Source organism: Xylaria bambusicola, assembly GCF_022495145.1.
Source record: "Xylaria bambusicola strain CBS 139988 unplaced genomic scaffold F5B22scaffold_8, whole genome shotgun sequence".
Lineage (NCBI taxonomy): Eukaryota > Fungi > Ascomycota > Sordariomycetes > Xylariales > Xylariaceae > Xylaria > Xylaria bambusicola.
The window spans coordinates 200511-220897 of NW_025953561.1; the positions used below are offsets into that span (position 1 = coordinate 200511).

Here is a 20387-nt window from a genome sequence, read left to right on the forward strand (position 1 = left end):
CACTATAAATCCCCCTTTTTTGGGTTTTTTTTTTCCCCGATATATTTTTATTTTTTTTTATTTTTTTTTTTTTTTTTTTTTTTTTTTTTTCCCCCCCCCCCCCCCCCCCCCCCCCCCCTCCTCTTTCATGAACTCCAACGCAACTAACTCAAGTCGCAGGGATTTTTCATAGTCATTCTGTATAATGGATACCAAGGTGGAATTTATCCCGGCCTCGGTGTCCATAATTGGCAGTTCAACCCTGAACTCGCGACAACTTCACACTTCGTAAGGTCCCATAGTCATATACTCCGAGGCGACAGCTAATAGTCTCTAGGACTACAAACTCGCAACTATATCTTTTGGTCTTGGGATAGCATTCTTGAAGGTTGCCATATTGCTCGATTGGGTAAATATATTTGTGCCCACGGGCACTCGCAATAGTTTATTTTGGATTCTGCAATTTTTAATTTGGAGCAATGCCTTATTTTACTTCATTGGGTCCTTCATTGATGGCTTGATATGCCAGCAAAAGAACTTGGTTACTGCCAAGTGCGGTGCCAAGCTAATGAAGTATATCGTCGCTTCAGGTGTTGTTAATCTGGTTTCAGATCTCATCATTCTCATAACACCCCATTGGGTGATATGGAAGCTCAACATGTCCACCACTCAAAAGAAGGGCATTTCATTGTTATTCGTAATAGGCTTACTGTAAGTCTCTTCTTTATCTTTCTCTTATGATGGGCTAACGGAACTCGAATTACAGAGCAATTGGCAGTGCGCTGGCTCGTTTGATATCTGTCATAAATGCGTATCACAAACGCGATATGCTGTATTATGCTGTCATGGTAAATATCTTGGCAATATTAGAGCAGACATTCGGTTTCCTCGTCATCGGCGTACCAGCGATTCCAAAGGCCTTCCATAACTCTCGCTGGGCCAAACGCTTCGGGACTCTTTTGCCTCGATCCAAACAGCCCTCGAATTCCATATATCATCGTGAGCAAGGAACATGGCCAGTTTCTGGCCGGCGACGACATCAAGACCCATGGGATACAGATACACGGGCTTTAGTAATCGGCGACGAAGACGAGGATATTGCATTGCCAGAGCAGACACATATACAGCACGGTAGGCGAAATTGCTCGAAGGATGAGTTGGGAATAAATGCTTAGTGGGTGCGCCGCACATCAGAGTTGAATAATGATACCAATACAAGACTCAAGATCACAAGATCGAAGATAACCTCGAAAAAGCAATCTTTATCTTATGCGAGAAGGAAAGCTCAATATAGAGACACAGCAGGTGTGTTATAACCGCGTCTTCAGTGGTGTGACGCTCGAGGCTTGCTTCCATAACTACCCGAGAAGTGGAATAGCTATCTCAGGGTGTGCTATCTCGACTATCTCACCCAATTCGACAATGCGGGTTTGGCTCCTGTCCAGGAAGCGTTCCTTATCCGTCGTAATGGTAACAGCGATGTCCGGCTGTTGGATGAAATCACAGTCCTCCCAAAAAGCTGCTGCATTCCTGAAATCAATGGTGCAGCGCTTCAGCGAAAGTATCAGAGCGAAACCAACCTTAGGCAACGACACATCACATAAGTAGCACCTTATTGGAAACCTGTTGTTATTGTAAATCACCTTGTTTAGCATAGAAAATGTGAGATAGCGTATGAAGATGTATCATGAGTTGAGTTGCTCCATGTTGAGGGTTGGATTTCAGCAGTACAATTGGGGCCCTTCAGGGATAGAGATGGGAGGGGCGGGTTCTGTCAAATCGAACCCGGGAGCCCAAAACCACAAAATTTGCCCATTCAGAAATCAACAGAAGCCCGCCCCTCACTCAGCCGAAAGCGCCGAACTCAAGCCAATATCCGAGGGGAAAACGCAAGATTGTTGTATGTGGGTAGGTACGAAGTACGGCGGTTTTCGTTTTGCGGGGCAATATATACAAGTATGCAACTATACAACTATAGATAGCTCCATATAGCAATATGGAAGCTACTTGTCGAGGTTATTCACTTAAAATGAACATTTTCAATGACGCCCGCGCCGAAGATATCCGTTATCGCAACATGCTGCCGACGCATGAACGGAATGCAACCTCCGCAGGATTCAAGCGGCTCCGTCTTGCGTGCTAAATCTCCCCGCTCAGGCGGTCTCTTGCTGAGAAGTCAAAGACCGTACGCCAAGAATGATCTAGAGAGTCCTCTCGCCCGTGCTAGGCAGATCTTCATTCAAACATGTCGGCTCTCGCGACCCATCCAGCCCGGGGAGGGCTTCGCACCCTGGCCGCTCGGAGCTCCCGTCGAACAGCCCCCTCATGCGTCACAAGCACCGGAGCTCTTCGAGCTTACTCAGCCAAGAAGGATCCTTCCGAACCATCTTTCCAAGGCCAGATGCTTGAAAGCATAAGCTCCCGTATCGCCCGAGAAAGAGCAGAGCGCGAAAAGTTTGCGAGACAAAGGCTAGAATCAGCAGGCACAAGAAGATGGGCTACAACATTTGGTACCAAGAATCCATTCACCTTCGAGAATTTAAATATCTAAGAAAGCTAATCACTGATGACACTAGTGGTCCTCTTTGCTGCGGGTTTCTCGTACTATCTCGGCACGAAATCTCCTCGCGACTTGGATCCCGCCTCGACGCTACCGCTTGCTCTATCGCGTGAAATTAAACACAACAACGACAAATCGAATCTAGAGGCGGCTTGGTCTGATTTTGTCGCCGTCGTGGGGAAAGAAAATGTTAGCACTGTCGAAGATGATTTACATACACACGCCAACTCGGACTGGTCGAGCTACCGCAATGAGGAATCGCAAAAGCCGGTTATGGTCGTGTATCCCGGATCCACCGAAGATGTTAGCAAAATTATGAAAATATGTCACGCCCGCCGGATACCTGTAGTTGGATACAGTGGAGGCACGAGCTTGGAAGGGCACTTCACTCCTACCCGAGGAGGTATCTGCGTCGATTTCAGGAGGATGGACAAGATCATACAACTACACAAGGATGATATGGATGTCGTCGTTCAACCTGCAGTTGGCTGGGAACTTCTGAATGACGAACTTGCCAAAGACAATCTCTTCTTCCCTCCAGACCCAGGTCCAGGTGCTCAAATTGGCGGCATGATCGGGACTGGATGCAGTGGTACCAATGCTTACCGGTATGGTACTATGCGAGAATGGGTGCTGTCTCTCACTGTCGTCTTAGCAGACGGAACTATCATCAAGACCAGGCAACGACCACGAAAGAGCTCTGCTGGTTATGATCTGACCAAACTATTCATCGGAAGCGAGGGCACTCTTGGTTTGGTCACAGAGGCGACTCTGAAACTCACGACAAAACCGGCTAACACTAGTGTCGCTGTTTGTAGCTTTGGCACAATTCGACAAGCAGCAGACTGCGTTTCGAGAGTCGTTGGGCAGGGCATACCTGTTGCTGCAGTGGAAATACTGGATGACGAACAGATGAAATGTATTAATGAAGCCGGTACAACATCAAAGACCTGGACAGAGGCGCCCACGCTCTTCTTCAAATTTTCGGGGACCGAGCGAGGAGTCAAAGAGCAGATAAGCATTGTTAAAGACCTCGCCAAAAAGGCTGGCAGCGTAGGATTTGAATTTGCCAAGACTCAAGAAGAGCAAACCGAACTTTGGAGTGCTCGTAAGGAGGCTCTCTGGAGCACAATGGCTGTGGCAAAACCAGGCGAAAAGGTTTGGACTGGGGATGTGGCCGTACCAATGAGCCGGCTATCCCAACTCATTGAAGAAACCAAGGATGATATGAAGAAGAGTGGCATGTACGGCACCATTGTCGGCCACGTTGGCGATGGAAACTTTCACAGTACGTCTTCAAACAATCTTATGTCGGGTCAACATGCTAATCAGGCTAGTTATTCTCCTTTCCAATGAGAAGCAACGTCATGACGCCGAAGAATTAGTCCACCGAATGGTCAAAAGGGCAGTCGAGTTGGAAGGCACTGTGACTGTAAGTTCTCGCACACGTCCCCAGAACTGACGTAGGCTGATGTCAATTAGGGTGAACACGGCGTTGGTCTAGTGAAGCGTGACTACCTCCCACATGAGCTTGGAGAGACCACTGTAGATTTGATGAGAAAGGTTTGTTAATTAACCTATATATATGTTCAGTAATCAGTGAACAAGTTGCTAACATAGTTCTTCCCATCACAGATTAAACAGGCACTTGACCCTCAATACCTACTCAATTGCGACAAGGTAATCAGGGTACAACGCCCAAAGCCTGGCGAGGTCCCTGAATGGTGACACATGTAATCATCCTGTATATTAACAGCAGATGCCCGATTACTGGCACTCTTGTATACCATGTCATGCTTGTCAAACGCACCATATTGTCAAATCATGATACCGAACACATCACACTGATTTGCAGCTTGATTTGACGGACATTTTCAATGAGGAATTATAGGTGGCACTGAATACGTGGCATTTATTTCCGTCCGCTGTCTCCAAAAGTATTAAGTGAAAAGTGAATACATTAGCTCGAATAACGAGGCGTGGTAACCAACTACTAGACAAACCGGTACTTGTTCCTTCAACACTCCATATCGCCTGCCCACGCTCAACAAGTTGCCGTCAAAACACTTAAAATAATGCGTACACGAGCAGCAGCATCACTGCTGTTGCTGGCACCACGTTTGCCGACATGCTATTTGCCTTCGACGGCCACGACGGGTGGAACAAGCCGCCTCCGAGTGGATAGATGACATCATCGTGAGTTTCTTTGGTAGTATCGGCAATTCTGATGCCGCCATTTGTGTATTCACGCCCACTGACGCCGCTGCTGGAGGAGCCGCTGTTCCAGCCGGAATTTGGAGGACTGATGGGCGAACCGCGGCGGACATCCACCGCGCTACCTCCTTTCTTGATGGAAACTCCGGTTGGAATTATGATAGGAGATTCAAGTTCTCGAGAAGCAGGCTCTGGGGTTTCCTCGACACCTTCGGTCTGGATTGTGGGCGTAGCCCCAAGGCCGTGCGATGTGGTAAGGGGAAGGCTCACAATGTCATCAAGGGATGGGCGTATGGACACGCTGAAGTAGCCGCTCGAGGTCGTGATTGACGGTTTCTTTGTGGAGTGGCTGGAATGTGTAAGCTTGCTCCCAAATTTGCTAGTGTTGCTATCGTCGTGGCCACTATGAAGGCTGCTATGAAGGCTGCTATGGTGGCTGGTGTGGTGGCTCGTACTGGAGTGGTGGCTCATACTGGATTGGTGACCTTGGTGCTTGGAATGATGGTGATCTTCCGCGGGCATAGCGCTCACCATGGGGACGGCGAGGGCCAGTGCGAGGGTTAGGCTTTTGAGGGACACCATTGTGATAACAACTTTGCGTTTCGTTTTCTGTTTTTCTCTTCAATGTCCGGCGATGATACCAGCTGTGAGATTCCTCCAGTGACTTGATTGTGGTGGAAAGCTATTAATGAAGAAGAGTAAATGTTCGAGGGAATTTACTGGTATGCGGCGGCCTAGAAATACCATGATTCTGTTCAAATAAGTGGTGCGTCAAGGTGTACGCGTGATCCTGAAATTGTCCTGTTTTGCTTAAAGCTACTTGGGAAGTTTCGTGGTCTATGCAAGTTATCTGGAAAGTTACCATCCCAGTTTCCAGCTTGCGAGCTTAAGATTAGGTTCGATCGATCTGAGATGTAGGTATTTGTGATCAGGGAGAGGGAGCACTGTAATGGCTGGTGTAACTGAATATAACTGAATGCAACTCGGTCCGCTGCACAGACGAGCTGGAAGTTAAAACGAGCTTCTTGAAACCTTATTCAAGATGTTCTTCCCGCCTACTTCTTCATACCTTCATGAATGCATAGAGCTAGTTCCATGTGGTACCATGGCAGGCAATCTCCAGTGGGCTTCGTCATCATCTACTGCTTATCTCCAGTGTACAGACAAGTCTTTCAATTTGATGTACCTTGGTAGGATTTATCTACTAAATTGCGAGTGTTAACCACCCTACTATAACTAGCAGAGCGACATGACCAATCATGCACATTCTGTAAAAAGAAAAAGCTAATGTTGATCATGGGTATAGTAAAGGTTGCATTTGTTCATGCTAATTCTTGGTGGAGATGAAGAACCGTTCATTGGTAGACGAAGCAGAAAGGGGTCCCTCCAACAGTGTCCAGAAGTTGACGGAATTGAAAAGATCCTCCCACCGGTTTGATATCCAATACGTCATCAAGCGTTCCATTTCGGCTTCGTGGTTGGTTCATCATCGTGATAGTTCCGGCCATAGTCTGTAAGTAGAATACCGGAGTAAGCAAACGTCCACGTGTAAATAAGGCTATTAAAACCTACCTGTCGCTTCGCCCAGTCAAGCTGGCTCCAGATCCAGTACATCTTATCAATAGAACTATGATGAAGGTAGAAGGCAGGCTCAAGTGGAGAGAAGTAGAAGTCACCACCAGGGTCACCGGCTGTACAGAAATGTTAGCACTGCCGATTTACCTTTGAGAAAGACCGGCGCATCTGGAACCGGGTTGAGTTCGAAGTGACAGCTTACCAATTGTAAAGTGGCCACCACCATGCACGGCAAAAGACCATTTCCGAGCCGCGGCATACCGGAAGTCTCCTTGAACATTCGCCTGGAAGCTCTCTACATCCGGGCTTTCGAGAATGGTCTCAGTAGTATTGCGAAGTGAAGCGTAGGTCGAACACATGGCCGTGTTGAGATCTCGCTTCAAGCATCGCGGGTTCGGAGCGAGGGGGTTTCGGGCTGTGTTCGGGCCAAAATTGACGGTGTAATTCTTAAATGGTCCAGTTGTCACACAGCCGCCGCCCGAGCCGCCAAAGCCGAGACCGCCACCGCTCACTTTGGCGCCGTTCGATCCCATGGACGTCTCGGAGCCGTCAAATAACGGCGACTTCTCAACACCACCGGCATCAAGACCCCATTCCCAATATGGGAATGATCCTGTATATCCACAAAGATCGCGCAGCTTCTGTTCATATGTCCAGATGTACAGGCGATGGAAGAGAAGGAAGTAGGCCTTGGGTTTTGTTAGTGGAGAAAAGCATAAACCGGAGTATTTACGGCCAACATACCGAGTTGTGGACATATGGCGTCAGATAATAATGAAGAACCCCAAAGCTATCGAACATAGATCTGTGTCGCATATGTTAGAGTAAGATAATACTACTAGCCATGTGAGAAGCACTGTCCACATACTTTGGGCCGGCAGAAATATTCTGGTAGACATTTGGTTGTTGCATCAGACATTCAACAGCCTTCCTGTAGGCGATCCTCTCAGATCCAGGTAAGTTTCTCCTATGATAGTCATTAGTATTTAGATTAGTCAGGATATAGGTGGTTCACGCACCATTCCTTGCGTACGTGGACAGTGTCCTTTGTGCAGTTTGACGTGCTACCCCCAAGGCGTTTCATAGAGGTGTCATAGGCAATCTTGCCCATCTGTTGAAGGGCTTTGCCAGAGTTAATATCATCTTGGCTGTATGTCTGACCCAACACGAGCCCACTGTAGGACGTGGCTAGTAAAGTCAGCCATAAGGCTTGCTGGAAAAGAAACATTATGTCGAAGTGGTAGCTTCCTCGGGGGCCCTTGAGGAGCAAAGACTCGGCACCAGAGTGCTCAGAACCATGTGTTTATTTATGGCTGACGGATCGCAACCGTTACCCTAGGTGCCAAGACTATGCCTTCATTTACAGCAGGATCCGGGGAACGGCACATGATAGACAAGCAGGCGGTGCTACCGTTCCTCAGCAGTACCAAGCATCTTAATATTAATAAAAGAATGTGTGCATGAGCCTTGACTCGGGAGTTAAAAGCCTCACTTGGTCAATTAGATAAGGCGGAGCGCGATTGGCTCTTGTCGCTGATCGTGCTCATTTTGGTGGGCAAAAATAAAATTCGATATTTGCCGGGAGTACGTCAGAACGACTCACGCGGAATTCAGTTTGGGATAAATAAGTGCTTCATCTGGCTCCTGATTGGAGAAGGAGAATGCGGAGGGACCGAATTGAGCAGAAGCTGGATTCTCCCGGAATCGCAATTTCGGCCCAGCAATAACAGAGCGTCACATGGTAGTCCGAGCATTCTATACAGCGGATAATACGTCGGTCCGCTGAAAATCTGGCGAGTAGTATCGTTAGTTCGCTCGGGACTGGACGACGTAAGCTGTAAGTTCAAGGTGAGCATGCGGCAGATAGGAGGATCTTGGTCACAACTCCCTGGTAAGCCCAACAACACTCACGGCCGGTAATTGTGCTCATATAACACGGCAATTTATTTCCATTAAGTAAGAGATTCACGATTTACGTCTCAATTCTTAGGGGTGTGTGTTCAACAACACACCAGAAACAACTCTCAATACAAAAATGGATGGGAATCTCGACAATTACGAGGATACGTTTCAGCGACAAGATTAACGGGTCAAACTCGGCTAAAATAATCAGAAAGGTTTAATCTAATAGTATAGTTAAAATGGAACTACGTAGCACTAGTGATTTTATATTATTGAATCAAGAGCTTAAAAGGAGAAGCATACATTGAGGTTTATTTGATGTTCAATTTTCTGTTAGATCTGCCGTGTTTCTATATCTGTCAGACTCCAGATACTGAGATAAAACAGTAGATGATTGAGAAAATCTAGGGCTTGTGAGAATAATGATCCTGGTAATGAGATGCTTTCTCAAGACTCCTTCTCCACCCCATCGAGACCCTTCCGTGACAATGTGCATAAGAGGCCGCAAAAAGAATCAGGCGTTGCGAGTTGGCTAATGCGGTGACGTGCGCGGTCTTTGAACGTTGCTTTTTTCTTGCATATTTCCATCGCCTTAAGCTGCAGGAACATGAGGGTGTGAAAATAAATCCAACAGACGTCTTCTGTCCACGTCTCTTCTCTGTCATATCGATGATTTCTCAACCAATTTAGCATGGCGGTTCTTGCGGGGTAAGGTGCCTCTAGCTGTTTTAACATGAGGATTATGAATCGTGCGTAGTGCTCTTCTGCAGGGCTGTCTTTGTCGACCGGGCTTAGTGCGAAGTTCCGCCATGCGATTTCATCCCTGTGCTGCTTAACGAGAGCTAGTGTGGGAGCGAATTTGGGAAGTGGAATTCCCCATCGGCTGCGGGTGTAACCTAGGACGAATTCATCGCGTGGTTTTTTTATTTCAGGGCTTATGAAGATATAATATGCCCTGGCTCTGGCTAAGACATCTTGGGTTGAATCAGGGCCAAAACCAAAGAGGGGTGCAAGTTCAGCAGCGACCAGTTGAACATTACCCGTTGAATGTTTGTTTTTCGTTGAATGCTTATAGACCGTCATTAGGAATTTTTCAGCTTCGTCTGGAAAGTCTATCGCCGGATTGATTACACACGTAGGTGTTCTCTGGGGGGCGGACTGAACTGTATCATGTTGTTGGTTAGACATGACGAGATCAAGATGTGGGGTGAAATGAGTATGTAGTAATCTTTTGAACAACTTAAAGTGTGAATATATGTCAGAGTTAGATGTATTTAACTTTTGTGGTCTGTTGACGTTTGGTTAGCAAGAAATTACATCAATGGCAATAGCAATCCTATATACTCAATGGCCCCTATTGACAACGCCTTTGTAGTGGGGACTCTTTATCGTCTATTGTTTCGAAACAATGTAATGGTCATAGCTTCAATGTCTTTCTTGTCTAGAACATACCCAGGTAGTATCACGAGCATTGTAGTTACTACAAACCACTTTCACGGCGTTCTTTATCCACTCTGACTGTTCTATAGCAATGGCCGATTGCATTGACCAGCCAGCTATGAGCTGATAAAGCCGAAACTTGATGCGATCACTAGAGCTAACATAGTGGAATTGTTAATACTCGGACAATGAAATATAAGTTATAGGTAGATGCAAAATTAAGATAAAGGATCGAAGCACTGTTCAGTTTGTAATACATGATAACAGCACCAGGAACGGCGAGTCCATCTAGACAGTTTCCACGCAGCTATTCCAAACCAACCCCTTCTCCAAGACTTCCCTGAGAAGATTGCACAATCTCTCCAACGCAGAATCAGTGATCTGGTAGTGAAAAGCAAGACGTCCAATTTGCAGATCTCGAAATTTGAGATCATACTTCTCAGCCAAGGGTTAAAACTATTCATATCCGACTCCAGAGCCATCAAGATCAAGCCAGACAAAATTCGTCTCTGTCAGCATGAGCAACTTCCCTCCAAGACTTTCCCACAGATCCGACGCATGTCTGGCCTTCCTGTGCACCTCTTTCACCTTCCCGGCAAAGAAAACTTGATCCGTGCATACCCTAGCCGGCGCAGTGATAATGCCAGTAGCGCGCATCCCACCGCCGAGAAGCTTGCGATACCACATTGCGCGATGTATATATGTCTCGATTTTCTACAGCTCATGGGATCCGAGGGCCACGGCGATGATCGACTTCTAGGAGTGTGCCTTGCTGTTAAGATGAAATCTAATTGTAGGTAGTCAGCACATCGGTAGCCGCTCCCGGTTGCTTAGGGGGTCAGGGGTTTTGATTCGGATTGCCGAATGTCTCATCGATGCAAACTTTGGGATCAACAAAGAAAAGCAATTGCTCAAAAAATGAACACAAGAAATTTAATATAGCTTTGAGGCCAGCTTAGAGAAGACATAAGCTAGATAAAAGATTAGCAGAATATAGAGCGCAGAGTACATCTATCTCACTAGTTGGAGAGCTCCGAAATTGATAGATTTAGGGTGATAGCTTCGCATCTTCAATACTTTCATTATATTGAGTAATCGCCTCCTATTTACTTAATTAGGTAGTTATGCGCCATCGGGGTGTGTGAACCAAGCAGATATAGATACAGATTCTCTACCTTACTATCTGGTGACTTACTTCGCAGATGGTAGTTATCAAGATTCTGTAACACCTAATCACACGCACACCTCGAAACTTTAATCTTAGCATCGGAATGAGACTAACCGCTGCTTTTGAGTCAAACGATATCATATGATGACATCTTATCAGTAATTGAAAGGGGATTCACGTTGCATTCCTGGGACATGAGCTTGTTTTCTTTTTTATTTCTGTGCATAGACTACATCCATAGACTACACCCGAGAAGCCTTGACACTCTCTGAGAAACATTTCAATCTTCAGATCCCTATTCCTCGACAGAACCACCTATCCTGGAATCTTTCGCTCCTATGACAAGGCCCCGTCAATCATCCAAACCAAATAGGTATGTCCATATACCTTTTTACAAAGTCGTGACGTTAGCACACACACTCGACTCGCCCATAGGATGTTGTAGGAACAATGCCTTGTCTGTGACGCCTTATAAGTGTCCACAAAGTGCAGTGCTATCATTGACACCGCGTCAGGAAAGTTGATGTATCTGCAAGACCCGAGCTACTAGCTCAAGAAGGAAGCCTCACAGTCATAAATCGCCACCTTCAGAGATGGCTCTAACTTCTATCAACAATATCGGGGTATAGTTTTCACAAAGACGACAAGGAGCGGTGTGACAGGTCGTTGTGTTGCGAGTCGTAGCTAAAAAGGAAAGTTGAACGAAAGAGAGTCGTGGCCACAAAGGGAAAGGTGACAGAAAGGCGAGTTGAAGAATAACATATCGAGGAATTGTAAGTATTAGTAACAAAAGAGGGTGAGGAAAAGAAGATTCGTGAGGCTGCCGAATATCACACAGAATTGAAAGCATGATAGAGTGCCCCAATACCGTCAAGCTGTAGTGATGCCAAATCGATCCCTTAATCTGAGAATTAATACCGCAATGGTGAAGATGTAAAGAACGAATTATTTTGAGTTTGTTGAGGGAGCGTGGTTGGCTGACTACCCTAGAGGCGGTAATATATGATTCTTTGAAGTTGATTGCAAAACCAATCGCACTGTAAACGAGTGTATTGATTTGAGAGTTTAGGTGTAGGCCTTACTCTCCAAGACGAAGTAGACCACTACAGCCACGACGCCGCCAGTGTACAAGACACACTCGGAAATGAGTATGCATTTGATGATCCGCTGCTGGCGAGAGTTTAGTCGGTCCACCTCACCTCGAGTAGCCCATTTCAGGCCTTCGCTGAAGGCCCCAGTCAAAACGAGGACGCCGACGAAGGGTAGGATAGACAATACTGCTAGAACATAGAAGCATGATCGACGGATATCATCGGCATGATCGGAAACGTAATCATCTGGCGCAATTAAAGCCGGCCGTAATCTGTACTGGTACATATCTTGAACTGGTACGCCGAAATGGGCTTTTTGGCCATACCAAAGACTTTCGGCGGCCGATTTTGTGGTAAAAGAGGACGAGTTATCCTTGGTGCCCAGCGAGTTAACCTTCTGATGTTTACGTTCAACAGATGTGGCACTCTCGTGACAACCCATTGAAAATGGGGCTGGCGTGTCTATTAAAATCAGTAAATTATGGTTACGTTTAGAGGAATGAACAAGAATTTGAGTTTACCTGTCAAGTCTGAATTTTGTGCCTGCCATTTTGGCGACGAGAAGTTCGCAGAGAGATCAGGGCCAGTGAGGAAAGCTTTAGTAGGTGGTTTAGGAGGACTATGTGTCCTTTTGATAGATCGAACACTCTGGTTTCGCTTAATTCTGGCTGCCGTTGGCTCGTCCTCGTTGATCTCGCCGCTGTATCTTTTCGATCTATCTCTCCTCCGGGCTTGATCAAGAGGCAACAGCTCAAAATTAAATTTCGACCGGACTGAATTTGCTGATGGCTGATCGTAGTATGAAGAAGCAGCCGCGAATTCCCGGTTATCAATTCCTTCGATCTGATTTTTTCGATCTGCTGCGTAAATACTAAACCTTGTATCTTGACCAAGACCAACCGTTTGACAATGTTTACTCTGCTGAGGGAAATTGTTGGATAGAATTGCGTCCGCATCAAACTCAGCAGAGCGGTTAAATTCAGTATCCGTATTGTGTAGATGGTTTTCTTCAGCGACATCTGACACCGGAGATGGTAGGGATCCACGTGTATCATATATGCGAGTGCCGCAGTTTGCCTTCGTGCTGGCTGCTGCCGGCTCATACTCTGAAATCGAGTCGCGAAACTCGTACCGTGGAGGAGCATTCTGATCAAAGTTGAAAACAAGCCGGCCAGAAGTCTTGTTTTGTCTGTTGTTAAACTCTCGATACGGATTCTTATTCTTGCGTAGAATTTGGGGTCGGAATTGGCCAGCTTCCTCCTGTGTTGTACTTGCCCAAGGAAGACTGGAGAGCTCTAGGCGGGTACCATGTCGGCGCGAGAACACGCTTGCGAATTTCGGTTGATTCATTCGCCGACTAAAAGACATTTTGTCTTTATCGTCACCCTCCGGATTCTGGAGAATTCTTTCCTGCGATCCAAATCTATCTAGTATGTCTTCGTAGCCGTCGTCAGAATAGTCGGCGATGCTGCTCCCAGCTTTCTTGAAACCGCCAGTCAAAGGTCCTTCAGCAAGGGGAACAGTACTGATGCCGAAGCCAACATCACTTGTTGCCTCCGTTATCCAATCACCGTCTTCGGAACATATGTCGCGGTGATCGTGTTTGGCATCATTATACGCACCATTGCCCTCATGATTATCCTTGCTAATCTTGGATTCTCTTCCGATAACCACCTTAATGTGTCGAACACGTTTTCCTCCAGTACTAGGTGTCAGAAGGCCAGATTGACTAAAAGTATCGTCCTGGGGTTGTTCCTGTTGAACTGGGAAGTGCTCGGAATTTTCTGCACTATACATTGGTTTGGGAGAACTGCTAAGGCGCCTTAGCTCTTGACTTATGTCCCGCTGCATCTGAGGCTTAAGATACGTTTTGCAGCACCCGTCGTATCGATGTGCCGATAGATTGTCATTGGGAGCCTTCTTCCCGGGTTCCATAAAGTCATCATTGATTCTTAGAGCATTGTAGTGCTGCTGGCGTGTTATTTCTGTATCATGCAGTGTTCGAGCGATGTTAAGAGGGAGTGGGAACAGGGCGCGTCCCACTTCGTCTAATTCGTGAGCCTGCGCTTCAGCGTCAAGAAGATGCTGCGAGTCAGTAATGCTTGAGTCCAGTCCCGGAGAATCGTGCTCGCCCTGGTGTGCATATGCACTACGTTGCGTGTTCATAGGTGGAGGCTCGGGAAGGGATGCTTGAGGAGGCTGAGAGCGAGGCAGTTCGGTCTTCCAGCAATACTAAGACATTGTAAGCTATAATTTAGGAGTACTTCTTTTGCACAGAGCCATACCTCTCGAGAGTTGTTATACTCGGCCCTAAGACTAGATGTACTGCCGTCATACTGAGCAACGATTCTCTTAATGGTGCTGCTAGTAGTATCCTGAGGCGGGCCACTTGAGGTTGGTAGCTCATTGTCAATCTGTTTTCTAAGACTGGGGCCGGCGTTATCACCGCGGTCCGCCTTAGGTGCCAAATCTTCTTCCGGAGTATCGATTGAACCCAGGGTAGTACGGCGTGACTTTTTCATAAAGAACCGCATAGCCGAAGCGGAAGTCCGGGCCTGAAGTTCATCTTGTGACCTTACAAGACGTGGGACAGCGACAGATGATACTACAGAATCTGTTGAACTTGACTGGTGCTGATCCAACGCCTTATGAGTAGTTTGTTTCGACCCAAGGCGAGAAGTAATGTTTAGGTAGGCGTCACTCAGTTTGCTGAAACGTTGACCGCGAGGAGTGATGCTTCGCGCCTGTTTCGTTGGTGGCAATTTGTATTCCGATTCCAGCTCTGGCGGAGGAAGTGAGATGGGAGAGAATCTCCTAATGGAGAAAAAGCGGTCACCACCCCCACTGACCTCCCCTTCGGACATTGTTGAGAAGATCCCTAACTCGAAACTAAGAGAGTCAGTCGTGACGGCAAAAATGGGAAGTGCGTATGGGAACTCGTGGATGCTACTGCCGATGAGATGCAAGGCGAACTGAGGTGAGACGAAGCCTACCTGATGGGTTTAAGAAAACAACGAGGAAGCTGGAGTACAGCACTACTTCTGAGAAGATCGACACAGCAACCTGAGGCTGATGCTGGAATATGGAAAGTTCTTTCAAGTCCCTGAATTTCGTGGAAAGCATGCCACTAAGATGGAGAAGAGAGACCAGATCCTACGCCAGTGTGTTAGATGATGGTTGAAAGCGGCAAGAGGTCGACTGCAAGGGAAGATATTGAGGAGATAATCGATAGATCAGCTAGCATGGATGGGTATAGAAGTGCGAGCGAAATGATTAGATGAAGGAGATGGTACTGGTGGATATACAGTTTATAGCCGGTCCTGGGCTTGCCTTCGAAGAGAGAAGAAGGCCTGATGATGGTGGCACAGTCGCCGAATCAGTGTATAGGTGCTTCAGACCTTGTTTCAAGGCTCGTGGAAATCAGAGACTCAGCAGAATGGGTAGAAGGAGGTGCTGGAAGGAGGTACATGATCCGCTACTAGCAGAAGGTGCATCTGGCTAGACTGGGGGAAGGTGCCACTGTCACAAGTTTGCCTGCGCAGGTTCTGGAAAGCGTTTTGCCTTACCTTAAGTGAGATCGAACTTCTCCCCGAGACCCTGGGTCGGTATATTCAGTATATCCGGATGCCAACTTGAATCTTGTAGGTGAAGGAGTGATTCGACTGGACATGGAGATGCAGACAGCCGTGTAAGATGACCATGGGGCGAGATGTTATATCAAGATATAGATATGGTGAAGAGGATGCGGGGTTGAGTAGTAAACAAGAGAAAGAGATGGTGGTTTTGGCTAAGTCCTAGACTCAATAACAATAATAACAACAACACAGATGACGCCATGCCACACGGCGGGCACTGAGAGATACCCATCTTGTACCAGTACGTGTTTGCTCGACATTGAGATGTGGAACAGAGACAATGGAACAGAGACAATGGAACATTGATACATTCACTGATCCCACTACTGAGTCACATTAGCAGACACGCCATACCTGGATGTAGGTAAGTATTGATGGTATTCAGCATTGATCTAGGTCCCAAAGAGACCTTACCTACTCATTGTGAACCAAGCATGCATCATTGTAGCCTTCAATTCACGCATGCTCTCTCCTCTCCTCTCTGTCACGGTCTACAACTCAGGACAATCATGGTGATAGAGTGACAAGATCCCAAAGAGCTACCCGTCTCAAATTTGCAATATGATACTCATCTTGTTCCTTCAGGCCCCATTTGCAGCATAGTATAAGTAACTGTTGAAATTCCCTCTTCTCCAGTACAGATTTGATATTCTGTCAAAGGTATTCAACTGTGTCAACCAGTTTGGCAGTTACCTTATGTTGCATGCTTCAATATTGCCTACAGCTCACAACATACAACCCTGGCCATCGACCCCTTCACATTGTACGTCTTGCCCAAATCATATGTTCATCTTTTCCAGGTACCTGGGATTCACACGGCAGTAGTATGCTAGTAATTGTTTCATGAATTCCTTTATATAACTTCTAAAGGACGTGGCATGTGCTTTATGCAGGGCTGTTTAACTTTGCCTCGATGACTCAGGCAGCGTTATTCACTTTCTTCTAGAGATTAGAAGCTTGTAATGAAGCGGTCTGTAATACTCCGAATCTATCTTCGAGATACTGGACAATTCCTATGTGATAATATTTAGCATGTGATCATCTGAACTCTAAGAACACAAGTCACCTAGCTGCTCGAATGCTTCTCTATTGATGTAGCCTGTCTGTATATACGCATTTATACAGCTTGGGGATATAATGAGCATGTCTAGGTAGGCACCTACATATAGGTATTGTAGGGGGCAAGGTACAGAAGCAAGTTGATAGGTATACCATTTGAAGACAAGAAGAACCCTAAATGAGGCGTCTTACCCAGTAGGTACCTATGTACTTATGTACATATGTAGATTCCCACCCGGAACCTGCCCCTCAATCACGACTCGGGCTCCACAGCCACAAGCAGGGCTTGTACCAAAGTATTGGAGGGGTACTAGGTAGGTACCTAGGTATCATCGGGGAAAGCTTAAGCATCCGTAAGTTCGTCATCTCCAGTCCCTTTGTCCTTGGCGTGTTATGACACCAACTGCATGGCACTATTCCGGGCATCTTCTCATTGCCCGCCAAGGGTTTCCTTACTTGCTTGTCGAAAGAGGATGACTTCATACCTGTAGATTAATAGAACGATATATTTCACTATACTGTAACTTATTTGATATGCTTTTTCAGGCTTAAGCGTGCGTTTGGCCACGAATATACCCGCCATGGCTGCAAAGAGCCGACTTGAATTGCTTCCCCACGAGATCTTGCTGCATATCATCCAGTGTAAGCCTGTATATCTACCCGGCCTTCCCTTAATATATAACATTGCTGTTTCATAGAGATCCGATCGCGTACTAACTAAGCCTCGCCGATAAGTTCTGCTAGTTCCCGACGTCGTCAACCTCCAGTCGGTTTCCAAACAGCTCCTCCGGATCTGCCGAGACAATCCCCATTGGCGTGGACGATGCCTTGAGAATTCCGTCTTCCTCGAACGAGTGTCGTTATTCAGGCGAGGCTCTGACTGGTTCGATGAGGAAGGAATACCGTTGAGCAGAGCGGCACCAACAGACCATCATCCTCTACAGTACCATAACGCGATAGAGGCGATAGGCCTGCTGTCTAGTAGAAAGAGGGAAAGAGAATACTCGCGCATTGCTGCTAATTGGGACCCTACGTTCCCCGGAGAGAAGACTAGCTGGTATCACGAATTCATACAACGGAATGCGCCGGTGGTTACCAATTGGTTCGAGCGACCTCCGGCCCTCGACGGCCCTGCAGAGGAGGCTGTTGATGTTCGCGGCGCTGCACTGTACGAACCTTACAAGACGGAAAACCAGCTCTTTGCTGTCTCGCCACTCGATGACGGGTCTATATGTATATGGGACGTAAAGGGTTCCAAGGTCAAGAAGGGATCTATTCTGTCAAGGAGTAGGCCGGGTGTTCTATGGCATACGCAGGGCACATCATCTGGAAACGTATCAAACCAGTCTGTCGACAGAGGGATCATTGAATGTGTGAGCGTCGACAGCTCGAGACGCGCTGCATTTTTCGCCTTAGGAAACAGTAAGTGACCTCTCCCCGAGCGCGAGACGACATGCTCACTGTTTGTGAGACCTTGTTGAGGTAGACCTTCAGACCCAGCGTGTTATTGCCACGACCAACTTCGAACGGGTGGTAATGACAATGTCTGCCGCGAATCCCACGGTACCGCTTACAGTAGGCACTTTCAATGGGCTGTACTTGCATGATTATCGCGAAAAGAATGTACTGCGCAATCAGCAAGAGGAGGTGGTTGATCCATTTCCAACACAGAGCCCCAATCTCTCCAGTATACTCGGAGACTGGCAGCCTCTTCCACTTTATGCCGCTCTTGCTCAGCCCGGTCCGCAATACATTCACCATATGGACCGACCTGGACAGCGGGATGAATTATCTGATGACATCTTCGTAGCGGGTCGATTTACCAGCATATTACATTATGACCGGCGCATGTTCCCTTCCATTATGGGTTCACTTCATTCAGGCGGTCGATTATGCAGTCTAACATCGCTACCATACCCATTCTCTAGTGTTGACAGCGACCTCCGTCGACGTCTGGAGCTAACAGAAGAACAAGTCACCAAGTCTAAGAATACAACCGGCGGCAGAACACTGATAGCATGCGGCGAGTACAACACCAAGGGTTCACTTGAGATCTATGGGTTGACGTCCACATTGGAAGAGGGGGGCGAGATGTATATTTCTTACGACTCCACGATGAAAAATCGGCAAACTGCCTCTTCTTCAAAGCTTTTATCAGTCATTAACCATGGTAACCGAATTGTATTCGCTGATGGTCAAGGATATCTCAAGTGGATGGAAAGAGATGGCTTCACAGAGGTGCGGCGTCACAAGATCGGCAAGGTGGAGAAGGTCACTCACCGCTCTCTGTTTGGGGCGATGCCGGGGTCGGATGACATTGCCCGTAAACTCCTATCAGCACGGACAGCCGCGGGCAACGGCATTTGCAATGACGACGATATCTTAATTTGGACTGGGGAGACGCTGGGGCTGATTAGCTTCTCGTCCGGATCCGGTTCATCCCCTGAGGACTTCGTCGAAAACACCCGAACTCCGGAAGAGATGGCTGCCGAAGAGGAGGAACAGGTCTATGCGGAACGGATGAGGCTTGCATTGGAACGACAGGCGGACGAGGTACGCTTTGTTCAGAACCTCGGGATGCCTCGCAATTAAGCCGAGAAGAGAGTAATCTGCCCAGAATGGTATCTGGGTCATCATGGTATATATATAAGGGCGTCTTAACTACGGCTCTGGCATGCATACCCCAGTACCTACAACACTAGGCTTCAGACTAGAAAGAGACTAGAAGATGGGGTTGGCACACGCATTATGTTTTTCCGGCGAACATGATTATGCTACATTGATAGGATGAAGGCATTCGAATGCGATAAAGGTATATACACTACAAACAAGGATATATGAAGAGAAGAGAGTGGGTTAACACACCACTATTTGGTTACGCCTTTCCGCTTCTGACCTCCGAAAATGAAGCGTGTCTACCATGCATCAGTCACGGTATTACTACGATATGCGCTGTATTGGCTGCGTGTCAGTGTATGCCCCGACTCCTCACCTTGGTCACCGGTACAGTAGTAGTGTATGTAATAGGCGTATTTGGTGAAAGGCCGTCCAGAGCCGTCCTTTAAGCTATTACGGATTCCCGCTTGGCATCTGGGGTAAGTCAGTAGCGTACCGCGATCGAAGGAGAGGCTACACCTGGTGCTGTAGGTGTACATTATGTAATAGAATATCGCAGATAGCAGAGCATAACAATACTCATTGCTGTGCATTTTGGTTGAAATCGATGCTGGTGAGCTTGCATGTGAACGCAAGCGCATTTCGGCTACGCGGGTTGACACAGTGACACTTGTGTGCGTATGGTATTACTTATGATAAGTGCACACTGTATGGGATGAACCAGCCTCAGCAGACTGTTGGACGAAAAGTGTCACCAATCACCGAAGATGAGGCGACCAATGAGCAGTCGTCGCGTCTCCAGGCAAACCCCGGTCTCACGAACCAAAGACGCCAAAATCGACATCTCATGGGCAGACCACGGGCCACGGCAAGCTTGAGGCTAATTATGCATTCCCTTTACAGTACTTACACTTACGCGACAGGCTACTGAGCAGGTATGGTCAGATATGGTCTAGTCCGTCTCGTGTATCTTCAGCCTGCTCTCCTGGGCCATTGGCAGCTTCTTATTATATTATCGAGATATCCTGGGATCCTCCTAGGAGACTAGTGTAGTGTGTCTTCGGCGGCGGACTTGACGACGGCCAGTCTTGAATGTGGTAGGGCAGGAGAGCCATGGCTATTTTCTATGCGCGAGGATTCGCCTTCTG

The 20387-nt window shown here is 47.2% G+C and overlaps 7 protein-coding genes across 7 annotated transcripts in view; 3 read left to right on the forward strand and 4 right to left on the reverse strand.

Annotated features, from left to right (window-relative positions):
* Positions 1 to 1154, forward strand: part of F5B22DRAFT_643675 (uncharacterized protein) — a gene marked incomplete at both ends in the record, with an annotated part of 1447 nt that extends 293 nt beyond the window's left edge. The window contains 3 exons of the mRNA XM_047978306.1: positions 160 to 267; positions 317 to 690; positions 746 to 1154. Of these exons, the coding sequence (XP_047833526.1) occupies positions 160 to 267; positions 317 to 690; positions 746 to 1154 (891 nt within the window). The remainder of the gene's footprint in view (positions 1 to 159; positions 268 to 316; positions 691 to 745) is intronic.
* An 875-nt stretch (positions 1155 to 2029) lies between these two features.
* On the forward strand, positions 2030 to 4437 carry F5B22DRAFT_540759 (uncharacterized protein). The gene is made up of 5 exons (XM_047972842.1): positions 2030 to 2489; positions 2556 to 3827; positions 3877 to 3971; positions 4022 to 4102; positions 4175 to 4437. The coding sequence occupies exons 1-5, from the start codon at positions 2225 to 2227 to the stop codon at positions 4265 to 4267; spliced, it is 1806 nt and encodes a 601-aa protein (XP_047833527.1). The 5' UTR covers positions 2030 to 2224; the 3' UTR covers positions 4268 to 4437.
* Positions 4438 to 4606: 169 nt separating this feature from the next.
* F5B22DRAFT_643677 (uncharacterized protein) lies at positions 4607 to 5335 on the reverse strand (the record flags this gene model as incomplete). The annotated part of the gene is made up of 1 exon (XM_047978307.1): positions 4607 to 5335. One exon carries the CDS (start codon positions 5333 to 5335, stop codon positions 4607 to 4609), a length of 729 nt encoding a protein of 242 aa, XP_047833528.1.
* A 597-nt stretch (positions 5336 to 5932) lies between these two features.
* On the reverse strand, positions 5933 to 7871 carry F5B22DRAFT_595208 (uncharacterized protein). Its single transcript, XM_047974126.1, has 6 exons — positions 7348 to 7871; positions 7197 to 7295; positions 7073 to 7133; positions 6531 to 7017; positions 6326 to 6444; positions 5933 to 6264 (listed from the first exon to the last, which is right to left on the reverse strand). The coding sequence occupies exons 1-6, from the start codon at positions 7554 to 7556 to the stop codon at positions 6109 to 6111; spliced, it is 1131 nt and encodes a 376-aa protein (XP_047833529.1). The 5' UTR covers positions 7557 to 7871; the 3' UTR covers positions 5933 to 6108.
* An 806-nt stretch (positions 7872 to 8677) lies between these two features.
* On the reverse strand, positions 8678 to 9418 carry F5B22DRAFT_643679 (uncharacterized protein; the record flags this gene model as incomplete). The annotated part of the gene is made up of 1 exon (XM_047978308.1): positions 8678 to 9418. The coding sequence occupies one exon, from the start codon at positions 9416 to 9418 to the stop codon at positions 8678 to 8680; it is 741 nt and encodes a 246-aa protein (XP_047833530.1).
* Positions 9419 to 11903: 2485 nt separating this feature from the next.
* On the reverse strand, positions 11904 to 14793 carry F5B22DRAFT_643680 (uncharacterized protein; the record flags this gene model as incomplete). The annotated part of the gene is made up of 3 exons (XM_047978309.1): positions 11904 to 12391; positions 12451 to 14161; positions 14215 to 14793. 3 exons carry the CDS (start codon positions 14791 to 14793, stop codon positions 11904 to 11906), a joined length of 2778 nt encoding a protein of 925 aa, XP_047833531.1.
* A 2191-nt stretch (positions 14794 to 16984) lies between these two features.
* Positions 16985 to 19864, forward strand: F5B22DRAFT_595211 (uncharacterized protein). Its single transcript, XM_047974127.1, has 3 exons — positions 16985 to 17265; positions 17359 to 18045; positions 18095 to 19864. Exons 1-3 carry the CDS (start codon positions 17205 to 17207, stop codon positions 19213 to 19215), a joined length of 1869 nt encoding a protein of 622 aa, XP_047833532.1. The 5' UTR covers positions 16985 to 17204; the 3' UTR covers positions 19216 to 19864.
* The last annotated feature ends 523 nt before the right edge of the window (positions 19865 to 20387 follow it).